The sequence below is a fragment of the Clarias gariepinus genome, chromosome 8 (assembly GCF_024256425.1).
Source record: "Clarias gariepinus isolate MV-2021 ecotype Netherlands chromosome 8, CGAR_prim_01v2, whole genome shotgun sequence".
Taxonomy (NCBI): domain Eukaryota; kingdom Metazoa; phylum Chordata; class Actinopteri; order Siluriformes; family Clariidae; genus Clarias; species Clarias gariepinus.
In genome coordinates, this window is record NC_071107.1 from 28,679,703 (window position 1) to 28,692,801 (window position 13,099).

The 13,099-nt window shown below is 41.6% G+C and overlaps 1 protein-coding gene across 6 annotated transcripts in view; it reads left to right on the top strand.

Moving 5' to 3' along the window:
* The first annotated feature begins 580 nt into the window (after positions 1–580).
* The window catches only part of fgfr2 (fibroblast growth factor receptor 2), a 35,984-nt gene continuing 23,465 nt past the window's right edge, over positions 581–13,099 (top strand). For 4 of the 6 annotated variants that reach the window (XM_053501408.1, XM_053501409.1, XM_053501406.1 and 1 more), the window contains exons 1-4: positions 581–1,235; positions 3,417–3,671; positions 10,644–10,910; positions 11,475–11,549. In XM_053501408.1, the coding sequence (XP_053357383.1) occupies positions 3,491–3,671; positions 10,644–10,910; positions 11,475–11,549 (523 nt within the window). In that variant the 5' untranslated portion in view covers positions 581–1,235; positions 3,417–3,490. The remainder of the gene's footprint in view (positions 1,236–3,416; positions 3,672–10,643; positions 10,911–11,474; positions 11,550–13,099) is intronic. The other 2 variants (XM_053501410.1, XM_053501412.1) reach the window with 2 other exon arrangements.

Below are 13,099 nucleotides of genomic sequence, written 5' to 3' on the forward strand. Positions count from 1 at the left end.
CAGCGACATACTTTTAGTAATCAACTAAATAAAAAAAATTAAAAGTTTCTTTAGGGGATAAAGTTGTTTTTTGTGGATTTTTAAAAATAATTTCCAGAAGCAAGAGAAACAGTTCCCAAATAGAACCTTTCAGGAAGTTTAAAATCCAGAAATATTTAATAAACACAAAACAAAACATAAACCTTCAACAACAACTTGAGCACTTTTTGTTTTAAGATTCTAGCTGTGCTTGTGGGAAACTCAAACCCCCTATGCAAATAAGCAGGAGGCAGAGTTACTCATTTGACGCGTCATATATGTCGCCACTAGGCGGCGGAATTCCTGAGCGAATTAATCTCAGGCTGTAGGACGATTAGGGAAGGAAGGAGGAGGTCGGGCAGAGTTTGCAGTCTGGCCTCTGCTCCACTCACTCGGCCGAACTGCACTCGGGCAGCGCTACATCACTGCTGCACTACTGAGGGGTGCTGGACTTTCTGAGGTTTCTCATTGGAGGACGGAGTCCAAAAGCTCCAGTCAGGAAACGTGTCAGGTTTCAGGGAGCGGGTGGGGGAGTGACATTTCTTCAGGGGGAGAGAGAGAGAGAAAGAGAGAGAGGGAGAGAGAGAAGGAGGAAAAAAAGCACTACGCCGGACAAAAGCGTATGAGAAGACGACCAAGGTCCTCGGAGACTGAGAAGAGCTTTGGCGTCCAGTGACTAGCCTGAGCTCTGTGTGTGTGTGTGTGTGTGTGTGTGCGTGTAGAATGCGTGTTTACTGCGCGCGTGTTTGTAGGAGGACGTCGGGACAGACGCTTTTCACACGTTTTTACAGTGTCGGATTTAGAGGAGCGCAGATTTCATCCAGGAGGATCTGAGTTTGTGCAGTGACCTGAAGGAGGGGAAAAAACACATCGTTCTGTTTTTCTGTCTTTGCAGTTTGTTCTCCAAGAACAGTTTGGACGGATCAATAACAATAAATAACAGCAACAACAACAATAAAAAAGAAAGAAAACTTCTGCGGATTTTTTTGCGACGCTCCCATTTGGCAATGCTGTTCTCTATAAAGGATCAGTAACTTTTTCCCTGTTTTTTTTTTTTGTACATCTGCTTATTTATTTTTGCTCCTTTTTGCCCACTTCTGGAATTTGGAATAGTGAACTTTTAAGGGGAAAAGTCTGGAAAGAAGAAAAGGAAGAAGAATTCGCTGGTTTTCACTCGTTCATGCGGATTAAGAAGCTCAGCGCTCAGGGCCGCAGGAGTAAGTCTCTGGTTTGGGTGATGTGTTCAACTAAAATAATAATAATGATGATGATGATAATAACAACAATATAGACAATAAATTAATCCCAACCATGCACAAAACTGATTGCACGAGAAGTGCTGAAGACAATTGACTGAAAAAGCTTTGCAACTGTTGACACTGTGTGTGTGTGTGTGTGCGTGTGGAGACGAGGGCCGATCTGGTGCTAGTTTAGTTGAGTTTTAGTGAGAGTTCAGCGTGGAAATGAACACAAATGACTTTTATTTTCCTGTTGGAGAAAAGTCTAATTGTGCATTTCGATTTAATTATACGAGTGTTTGAGCGTCTGTTGGGGAAAAACCCGACATCTGGATTGAGATAAAAGTGTAACAGTATGTAATAACAGTATGCTTACAAAAACAGTGATAATAATACAAAAGCAAAGCAGACTCATTACATTTAGTTGCAGAACCTTTTTTTTTTTTTTAGTAAGAAGCGATTTCTGAGAAGTGTTTGCTTTTTTGCCCTTTAACCGAGACGTGTGTAATCAATAGTAAATAAACTGTTGACCGGTAAATGTCGCTTGAGATGAGAAATGCTTGTACTGAATGCATGCATGGCATTGTGTAGACAGAAACAGAGTCGTAAATCTCTGCGCGCATTCAGGGAGTTTTTATTGAGAAAATGCAAAGTGATTAGAATGTGAAAGGCGCGCTGATGATGAGCCATTAGATTGGTGCCTTAATTGTATGCAAAAGAAAAACCTAGAGGTTGCTGTTAACACGCTGGTGATAATTGCGTTAAGGAGAGAGGTATTTTTTTCCTTAAGAAAACAAAACAGCACTCTGATGTAGGTAAGCATTTGAGAAGTGTGTGTGTGAGAGAGAATTGCAATGCAAATTCCCCTTCCCCAAAAAGTACATATTCGCTTTGATTTAGTTTAATCAGTTTAACTTGTACCAGTTGCGGTAAAGCTCTGTTAACTAAACTCTGAGAAGATGTTGTTGTAACCACAGTATCAGTGTTCTGGACACTTTTGCTCTGTGCATTTAGCAGCGTGAGAGTAAACAGCTAATCAATGGCGCGCAGCTGGACTCGTGCACGCGCTTGGGAACCGCAGCTGTATACGTTCTCCAGAGTGCCGCGCGCGCCCCCGCGAATCTCGCTTTAAACCCCCTTACAGCCTGTGTCTGGAGATACCGAGCAACTAGTGGGCAGAAAAATATTGATATCTTCTTCTGGTTTATATGATATCTTTTCTATTTGAAATACGAAAGAAGAAACAGTGTCGGACAGATAACCGTCACTTTAGAGCGGCTACGTCACCGAAACCACGACGCTCGCGCAGCGCGTGTCACACCATACGCACGAGCTCGACTCAGAACTCTGCATTAATATATTAGATCATTCCGACTGATACTAACGTGCACTGATAATGTCATTATTGTGGAAGTGTGATGCTCAAAAAAAGATTTACAAGTCGAGTTTTTTTTTTTTTTTTTACTTCCAAAAGTCTTTAAATCATGTTGTGAACATTTTCCTCCTAAAAGTCGTGGAAATGTTGTACTATTTTTCAGGATTTCAGATTGTACTACTTCTACTATATGCAAGTTCTCTGTTCAGTCGAATAAAATCGAATCTAAAAAAGGATTTGGTTTACATTAAGCACAAATACTAGTTTATGTGATAGATCTACTAGATAATAAAATACTAGCTATGAGAGATGTGTTATTAATTCAGCTGCAGGTTATATCAATTCCTATAAGAAACTCTTAAACTTAGTCAGAAAAGTCAGAAAAACTAGTGTCCATTCAAATAATAATAATAAAAAAAACGAAAAAGAAAACCGTATTTTACCCGTCTATTTAAGGTGTGTGGCTGTAAAACAGTAGGGAGATTAGTGCCCTATAGTGTCAGTACTTTGGTATGTGTGTGTGGTACAGCTTGTTCGACAGCATTTAGCTACATGGGACGCACACACACACACACCTCCGGTTGTTGTTGACATGCTTTCCGTGATAAACTTGAAAAGTGTAAATGAATTGTAAATGTTCTACACCCCTGTAACAAAAAGGCATAGACTGAGATAAAATGTCAAGGCTTCAGGATCATAGTTCCCCAAAAGGGTTTCTGTATATTTATAATAATAATTAAAAAAAAACACTTCTCTGACTCTGTCTCTGTTTTGCTTTGCTGCAGGTTACTGGATCCTTCCAGCGAGTTTCAGTTCATGAGCTGCCGTCTGCAGTTCATGGTCGGGTGGAGGCCCTCAGATGGGATCAGTGTCCAGGGGGAGGTGGAGGAAAGGGGGATGGGGAGGTGTGTCCGTCACTGACGCCATGTCCACCTGGCCATGGCTTACGGTTGTGCTTCTGCTGGTGAGCCTGGCAGCGAGTGTCCGAGCACGGCCGCCCATCGTGCCCAGCGAAGAGGAGGAGGCTGCTGTTGCTGATGGTGAGTAGCACGGGACGTCTGAACGGTTGACTTGAAAAGTTTCAGTAATGGTTCTTGTGGGATTGTGATATGACCATGCAGAGAAATAAACACTGGTTTTGTACCATCTTTTTTCTCACATGAAGCTAGTTGAATTTTATGGGAGGAAGTGTTAGGAAAGAAAAGAATGAGCTGGAGGGAAACACCACTTGTGAGAACGGCTCATATGCGTCTGATTTTTTACTCGCAGTGTGTTTCTTGTTTTGTTGGAAAATACGGCGACACTTTTAGGTCTTGCGTGAAGAAGATAAAAAGTTATAGTTTGAGTTTTAAGAGTGCTTATGCTTTTGTTGCGTGTGTTCGAGGGAACAATTCCTGATGTGCAGTTAAAGAGAGCAGTGTGACTTTTGTTTTGTAGCCATTCCTTTTATTAGATTTGACTTGACTGGCTTTTCGATTAGACAAATATCTCTGAGTTGTTTTCAGAACAATTTTGTGTTTTTTTTTTCTTTAAGGCTTCGCTTGTGATGTGTTTGTCTTTTCTTCTCTTATTTTTTTCCCCACCGTCGGTCTAAATTTAATGACGTTCTGTGCTGTAGACCACACACATACCTTCTTGCTGGCATTCTAGCAGCTCATAGTTTGTTTGGGAGAAAAATAAACCGTGCTTGCTCTCAGAAGGGAGTGACATTGAAACAAGAAAACATTTTTCTTTCAGTCTTCCTTGATACAGGATGCCGTTTGTATGGGAAGTGTAAAGACTGCTCTACCGATAGCTTTTAACGTGCAAAAAATGAAAAAAAATCATTCTTAAGATGTGTATTTGACAGGCTATGTCTGCACTGCGTGTGTAGAATTGGTCTTACCCCCCAAGGGTTTGTAGGTGTGATTAGAGATGGTTTGCATAAGATGGTTATGTCAGTTCCTGGAGCTTTAATCATAATTTTAATTATAAAGAGGTCTGACAAAGCCATTATAAGAAGACTCCCCTGCACTTAAGCTGGTTTAAATGTTCTTTGCCTTTATAGCAGTCAGTCGTCTTAAGCAAATGGTCTGCTTGATGATCTGTACATATGAATGGCTTAACTTAACTTTGAGTAAATTCTGCTCCCCCAGTTGAAGCCTTGTGATAGCCGAGGCAGTAATTCAGTTACTGAACGTACTAAGCAGATTTGCGCTTATTTCCCCTCTCATATGGTGGGAGAGTGTGCTCGGTCATATGATGGAAGATTAAGTGTCATGTGCTGGGGAGTTTTTACCTGATTGAGGTTGAACATACAGCTCTCCTTCAACACACTTATCTTCGATTAGTTCATATAACTACTTTGGCATCTAATTTAAAAGCTAAAAGAATAAAAAAAAAGAAAAGTTTACAGTGTCGTTCTGATTGGATGAAAACGGGAAAAAAATAGTTCGTGTGGCGGCTGTGAGTCTCTTGTGAGTAGTTAAGTATCGTGTTTGCAAACCACAGCCAAGTCACCTGCACGACACACACACACACAAAACATGGTAAGGCAAACTTCTAGACTAGTAATAGGTCTCCGGAGGTCACTGTGCTCACTCATTACCTCTTGAAGATAATGTATTGGCACTGCTTTCTTCAGGTATTCAGCTCTTCTTCTACTTTGCATCTTACGTTGAGGGTGTAACAGTAGAGACTCGTCTGAGTGCGCCGTAAGCACACTTAGGTTATGTGTCAGATCGCCTGCTGCACGAGAGCGGTTCTACCACTTATTTTACAAATATTTTTTTCTTACTATAATTTTCCTATCCTTTTTTTCTGTATAATCACGTGTTATAGATTTATGATGAATAGTCATTGAATAGCTAAGATCCACACTTCTAACAAGGTCTGGAGTGTATCAGATCCAAAGTTCTTCTTTCTCCTGCTTGGTGTTCTGGTTCTTCTGAGTGTCTCAGATACAACAAGACAAAAGTCAGCCATGCTTTCATTTGATTTAATCCATTTTAGGGTTTGAAATCGTACCTACTTCCGCTCTTCTTCCATCCATCTTTCCCCTCCCTCCTTAATTTTACCCCTCAGGTTTATCCTTGACTCCTCCTCTGCCTCCGTGGAACTTGAGCGTTCCCGCTTAAATCTGGAAAGCTCAAAACCTGTAACACCAGTATACACAGTGAGGGAGTGCACGAAGATGATACACACACAGTAATGAGATACACTGATTACTCTGATTACTGCTCCAGGATTAAGAGAAGAATTTTAAGATAATTATACGTCTTTTTAATTATAAAATTGAAGATAATTTAAATTCTTCTTAAAATGTCAACACAAATTGTGTTCTTTATATTTTAATACCAGTCTATACATATTTGACATAACCAAAGGATGGTTTGTGGGAAAGACCATCTTAGCTTTTTAAAAAAAAATATATATATTTGCTTCTTTCTTTTGCCAGCGTTAGACAAAATCTAAACTTTGTACAGTGTTGTATGAGTTTAAGTTTATGGTCTGAAGGGAAGAAGAATTCAGAAACCACGAGGATCACACAAAAGGGATTAGCGTTGGAAATTCTGTTGCTGGAACTGGCACTGTGTTAATCCCAAACACCACTGATTACAACTAGACTGCTGCTAACAAAGACTACTTTCACATTAACAACCTGAAGTGACTCAATTCAGATTTTTTCTTTTTTACTCTAATGAGATTTTTTTAATGGCTGCCTGAATGTACACATCAGATCTTTTTCAAATCTGACCTCATTTCTCTTTTATATGTCACCTTTCATATGTGGCCTTAGATCAGATTTATATTCTATAGCCATGGTTCCAGTATGAGAACCGGCAGATCGGAGTTCATGTGACTTTTTGCAGTTGTGCATATGTGGGGTTCTCACTAATGTTGGTCAGCACTTATGTTGTGGGGATTTCATAGGAGTGCTAGTAATAGCTGTTTAAACAGCTAAAGCAAGCCGTCCTTTTTCTTATTCTAGACGACAACAAACACGGCAGACTAACTGATCGCCCTCCTGTAGATCGAAAACCCCAAGCATATTTTTGCTAAAAAGAAACGAGTGGCGAGACGTAAACTCATGATGTATTTTAACCCAGACGGCATGAGCAAAGACGTCCCGATGTGAGCATGCATGCTGTTTCAGAGGACAAAAGCAACCACATTAGAGTCAGATAAAAGTCACATGTAATTATGAAAGTGAACGGTCAGGACATGCAAATCCAGTCTAACAAAATGTTAAAAATCGCACAATGTTGCTTGTAACTTAAAGTGTCTGCTCACATCTGTTTTTTGTGTAATGTGAATGTGATGATACACTGTCCTACTAAACGAATGCTGGGCAGCTGCAGCTGAAGTGCTCTTTAGTAGCTGTGGATGAGAAGGTTAATTGCCAGTGTTATTTTATGGTATTGTCTGATGGTGTGTCGATCCTCAAGTTAAAAGTGCAATTAGCCAGGTTACTTATGCTGCGTGCCTCTATGTGACACCTGGCACCAATAAAAATGTGTTTGCTGGGCACAACTGGCAGATGTTGGCCAGGCTGTGACCAGAAGTTATTGGAGTTTTTAGAAATGTATAAAAGACTAAATAAAAACCACAGCAATTTGAATTCTCTAACACATAATGTGATTATATAATCGCCAACTAAAATTTATGCACAATGTTTGCCCGGTTATATTTAGTTGGAAACCTGGCCCATGAAAGGGCTCAGAGGAGGCCTCAGATTATCGTCTGGAAGACGGTTGCCGTGGACGCCCCGAAAGATTTGTGGCCTTTGGCTGTGCACGCATTGTCATGACGATAAAGCCGACAAAAAAAAAAATTAGAATTTGAAAAGGCGTCGGAGATTAGAGAATAGAGAAGTTTTGGGGGGAGAAAAGGTAGAGGCTTACAAAGAAAGGGTGAGAAAATGAGGAAGGAGGAGATGGAAAACAGGAACTGAAGGTTAGGTCTGTGTGTGTATGTGTGGTGGCTTGGGTAACCATACTCATAGATCGAAGGTTTACAAATTTGCAATCAGTGATGTGGAAATGAGCCTCAGAAACACCATATGAGGTGTTATCTGAAGTCGATTTTATCACGGGTCGGTCGTATCCGTTCAGTTCTCAATCATCAAGCATCCTAGCGGAGAAGGGCGTTGTTGTGAGAAACGGATGACATATTCTGTGATGGTTTGGAGAAAGCTTAAATGATGGGCTGCTACTGAGGGGCAAATCAGAAAACAATTGGGAATGAAAGAAGCAAGCGGTTGTTACACCTGTTGGACGGATCTGTAGTGACTGGTGATACGTTTTCTCTGCTGTTGCTTTCCTACAGGCCGTGGGAGTTTGGCATCAACTAGCGTCTGTTTAAAGTTATTGGCATTTTCTTGTGTTTTCCCATGAAGAACCAGATAATCAGAGGATTGCAGGGGGTCCAGGCTGGGTGCGGGTCAGAGTCATGGGGTCACGAGGGCAGGGGTGAGAGGTGAGGGAAGAAAAAGAGGAGGTGTTGATGGCATAAAACAGATGCAGTGGTTTGAAGTCAGGAAACAGAAAAAAAAAGAGAGAGAGGAAAAAAAAAGGTTTGGGGTTGGTCTCTTAGCAGTAGTGAACCCAATAAATAAGGAGTATTTTGACCATGTTGGAGAGCTCTTCTAATCTGTATTCCTCTTCTGACTGTTTTCTGCCTTCCCTTTTAAGTTGCATGTGACTTGTAATCGCTCAGGCACCGCTCTCGCCCACTGCTACTTTCCTCTCTTTTACCTGCTAGACAGTCAGGGGCATTCAACTGACATCTTACTATATTTCAACCTTGCAGTAAGATGCACATCTGCGTGTTTTCTTTTTTCCCCAGCATTCAGGTATTCGAATGGTCTTGTAGTAAGTCGACGTGACAGGACTTGCGAAAGAAGCTTCATCTCTCACCTGAGAGACTTTGTGGCGAAATGTCTTCAGGATTATGCCACAAAGTGTGGCTCACAACTACTAGACTATTGTATGCCAGGATAATGAGTCTCAGGTTGAAACAGACGACGTGTACGTGCACCGTGCTCTTTTTTTAGATTATCCTTTGATCGCACAATGGAAGGAAGCACACGGCAAATAACAGTTAACCAAGCACTCGCCAAACACAGGCCTCCGGAAACATAAGGCGGTGAATACAGTTCCCATCAATCAACTGCCACATGACCGTGCACCTTAAACAGCAAGTCAAAAAAGGACTTAATTATTTCCGGAATGAAGGAAAGCAAGGGAAAGGTGGAGGGCGGGGCGAAAAAAGAAAGAAAAAAAAAGTAACAATAAAGCAACTGTACCTGTGTGGGGCAGTATGCCTGGAAGGTTCAGATCGTCACGCACACTCCCGGGCCCCCTTAAGTCCTGTGTGTGAAGTGATCTGGCTTTCCCCTTTCTGAGAAGGCGGTTATGGCTCACATAATAGCGCAGGAATGTGCTGCAAGAGCGGTGCGCAGGAAAGCCTGGGAGTGCCACTGCACCTTTAATTATTGCCTCCTCTCACCCACCTATAAACTATCTAGCATGTTCCACCACGATTATTTTCCCAGGACTGCCGTTTTAACTTCGCTGAAGGTTTAACAACTGTCAGAGAAATAGTATCTCAATAGTTCAATAGTTTTTGCACCCATCCTCATGCATTTTAGCATCTCCCTGTGTTTAAGTTTGATTGCAGAGCGTGGATCTTTGTGTGTGTCTTCTTATATCCTTCAAACCAAAAAAAGATCCAAACCATCCCAAACCAAATCTTTATCCAAACCATACTTGTAATTGTTAAACACTTGGAAGAAGAGCACAGTACTGAAGTTTTGCACACCATTCAGACTCGAGCTTTTCACCTAGATAGATTTGCGTCCCTGAAAGAGAATAATACAGATCGCCGCCGTGATACTAACATATGAGCACGTTTTTTGTCTTTCCGGCAGTTATCAAGTGTCTCCCTTTTTTATTCTGCTAATAATGTGTTTGCTTTCATATTGGCTTTGCTCGCATCTATTAATAGGAAAAATAGCAACTCTGCGTTGCTTAAATACTGCATTGTCAAATTCTTCTTTAACTACCGTGATGGATAGCAGACCCGCTATAAGCCGTTATTACGTTTTATTACATTTGTCTTATGCAGCCCTGAAATTAATAGCAGATGCTGGAGAATCTGATTTCCTGTAGTTTTTCAGATAGACTCCACAAGCATAAATTGCACATAATTGGTCAAATGAATAAGCAGTATTGTGGACCTAATTAGGGGCCCAAGTGGAATCGACAGGAAAGAAATAAAGAAAACCAAGAACATTTGTAACTGTAGTGGGAGAAATATGGAACCGTTCTCTGTGCGCAAATTGCTCATGCATATGTACTGCTTATCTTCCTACAGTATGTGTGTGAGACTGCATGCCTTAAATCTCCTCTGCTGATACAATTAAATACAAGTGAATTAAGATTTTGATTTACTTAGGAAAGGGCTGTTTTCGGGATATATATATATATATATTTTATTTATTTATTTTTTTTTCATGTCTTCAAGTAAAGGAAAACGTTTATGAAGATAGGTCATGCTGCACACGTTAAGTCTTATTAATTGTTAAATCTAATGTATATGTACACACAGCACAGTCTAGAAAGTGTATGTAGAGAGCTCAGATACTCTATTTAGGAGCTTTACATTGTAATGCCAAGATTGTTACTTTTTATCCTGTTGGACGTAAAAAATTCTTTCGCTCCTGTAATCAAAGCAGTATTTGGCTAATTGATTATGAAAAAAAAATTGTCAGTTGCAGCCTCAGTCCTGTACTTGGGTAATACAGTACACACCATTTAATGGTGTCTTTAGGGTTTTTGCTTTTTGGCTTCTGTCTTTCACAAAGTCGTTCTAGAGCTTTTGGCGGATCATTATGGTGTGCTCTTTTTTCTCCAACTTATGCTTTCACTTGTTTTCTCTCTTCTCCCACCCGGATTTCTCCTTTTTCCTGTGCACTCTGTCTCACCGCTTTCTTTTCTCTCGCTCGTCCCTTCCCTACCCTTGCTCTGCAGAGCCTTCCATCAATTCCAAGAGCTCAAAGGCCACCGTGTGCTCGGTGCACCCAGGAGACATTGTGAAGCTGAACTGCCCGCTGCCCGAGGCAGCTGCCATCGTGTGGACCAAAGACGGCACCTCGCTTATTCCGGACAACCGTACGCTCATTGAACGCGAGCAGCTGCACATCCGCCATGCTGCACCGACCGACTCGGGCCTGTACGCATGCCAGGCTACTGGCGCTAAGGCCACTGATGCGGTTTGCTTCATTGTTAATGTCACAGGTGAGACCGCACGTCCGAAAGAGAAATCTGACCTCCTCCCACCTCCCAGTCTAATGGGGAAATATTATTTAAAAATGGCGCCATGTTTATTCGGGTGTGTTTACCTTTTGGCGGGTCCAAGCCTCCATTTAGCGTGACCTCAAAAAGTTTAAACCTGCACAAAAGGGTTTTTTTTTTTAAGGCTGGCTGTAGTCACGTTGTCGTTTTCAGGGTTTGACATCGTTGTATTGGATGTTGCTGGATGTGAGCAAAAGGGTGGAGTGGTTGGTTTAAAATGGGAAATGCCAGCATCAGTGCCTGTTGTCTTAAGCTATGCTGTTGAAACAATTTCTCGGCTCTTCTCCGTAGACTAAACATGAACACTGTAATGTAAACAGCATTTAAACACTTTTTTGAAATTCACGTACTTTTTGCAATAGGTGTTTAGTCGTAACGATCATCTAATGCTTGCATTCCCAGTTTGTTCCTTGATTTGTTAAGTAGCTGTAGTAGTATTGCATGAATCTAGAGCTATGAAGACCGAGTAAAAGCAGGACGGTTACAGTTTTGCCGGTGCTCTTGCAGATACCATCTCATCCGGTGACGATCAGGACGACGCTGAGCGATCGGATGATGTCGGGGCAGACACCGAACAGATGCGTGAGTATCTGAAAAATCCGCGCGGACCATTCACTTAGCACTGGTGTTTAGAGTAGCATTTGAAAAGGTGTAAGTGTTGGGGCAGGGGGATCTTAGTGGTTACTTGCGACTGAAAGGTTGCGATGAAGGTTTTAAATCGCTGCTCCAGGACTGCTGCACAGTGTCTTATCTAAACATCATTTCACCCTGTTGAGATATTAGAGGATAACTGTTACAATCCTGTGGATGAACAACATGAGCAATACCTCTGTTCAGAATAGACATTATTATTAAGATGTTGAAGAGTATACTGTCCATTTTTCTTTTCTTCTCAGGCCTTTTCTCTACTGAATTAGGTTCAGTCGGAGCCGAACAGCTCTCTGCTTATTTTCAGTGAGGAATTTAGTGTTGTCTTTGTCACGAATTCATCCTCACAGCCTGGTGGGTCTGTTGATACTTGGGGTTGCCTGTCAAGCAATTGTCACCAAGCTTTTTAGACTTGTAGTAGAGCTCTGTGCAATGTCAGCACAGACGCATTCCAGGCATTACTCTGTCGTTTTTGTCTTCTTTCTCTTACCCCCCCTTTTTTTTCTCTGTCAGGTAGCTTGAGAGGCGCCCGTCACCCAGACATGTCCATTATGGAAACCACCCGTCTGGTCTGTGCTATTTACCTGAAGACAGACGTGCTTTGAATCAGGCTCATATAGAAAGCAGTGTGGTCTGCTTTGACGTATATCGTATAGAGAACACAAAGCAGGAGAAGTCATGAAAAAGATTTTGTGGTTGAAATGCTTGAGTGATTGCTGAGCAAATTTTGTTCTTGCTAAAAAAAACAAAACAAAAAAAAAAACCAGAAGCACAGAATATTGATTGAGCCTGGAACAGGAAGTAACATTTTATTTAGATCGCTCTAATTTTAAAATGAATCAGAATCTGCTCTGGCACTTCATGTAGTTTTTGGTGTCTTTGACCAATTTAAGATTGTTTGTTAAAAAGGGGGATGGAGTAGAAAGCAAGGCGGAATGAAGCAATAAGCTTTTTAACTAGCAAGCTCTGGTTTGGATCAGGACCAGTACTTGACTGTGCACACTGTGGTGTTCTGGCCTTTAGCAGAGGATGGAGGTGGCAGTGTGTGTGTGTGTGTGTGTGTGTGTGTTAGGGGGGTGGGGGGGGGGGGGGGATTGGAGATTGCATGAGGATCAGGGGAAGTTTGGCAGTGTTTAAACAGTGTGCTTGAGGCAGTTTTGGGCTCAATGGTTTGGAACCGTGCCTAGCCGAACCACTAAGAACTCTTTCTTTGCAGAGAGGGCCTCAGCAGCACCGCACTAGCATATCTTCTTCCTCTTTCAACAGCATGCTTCGTTTTGTGTTTGGCCACTTTGGACATATTGGAGTAGACAACCCTGGGCACAAACCTTTTTGCAGACTTTTCCGGTTTCTCTTTTTATTAAGAAGGAGGAGTGCTGCTGAGGTCTGTGAGGTCTCCTGGACGTCTTTAAGACTTGTCTTTTTAAATCTGTTGGCCTGGGAGGTTGGTAATCGTCCCATTGTTTGCTTAATCTTACAATAAC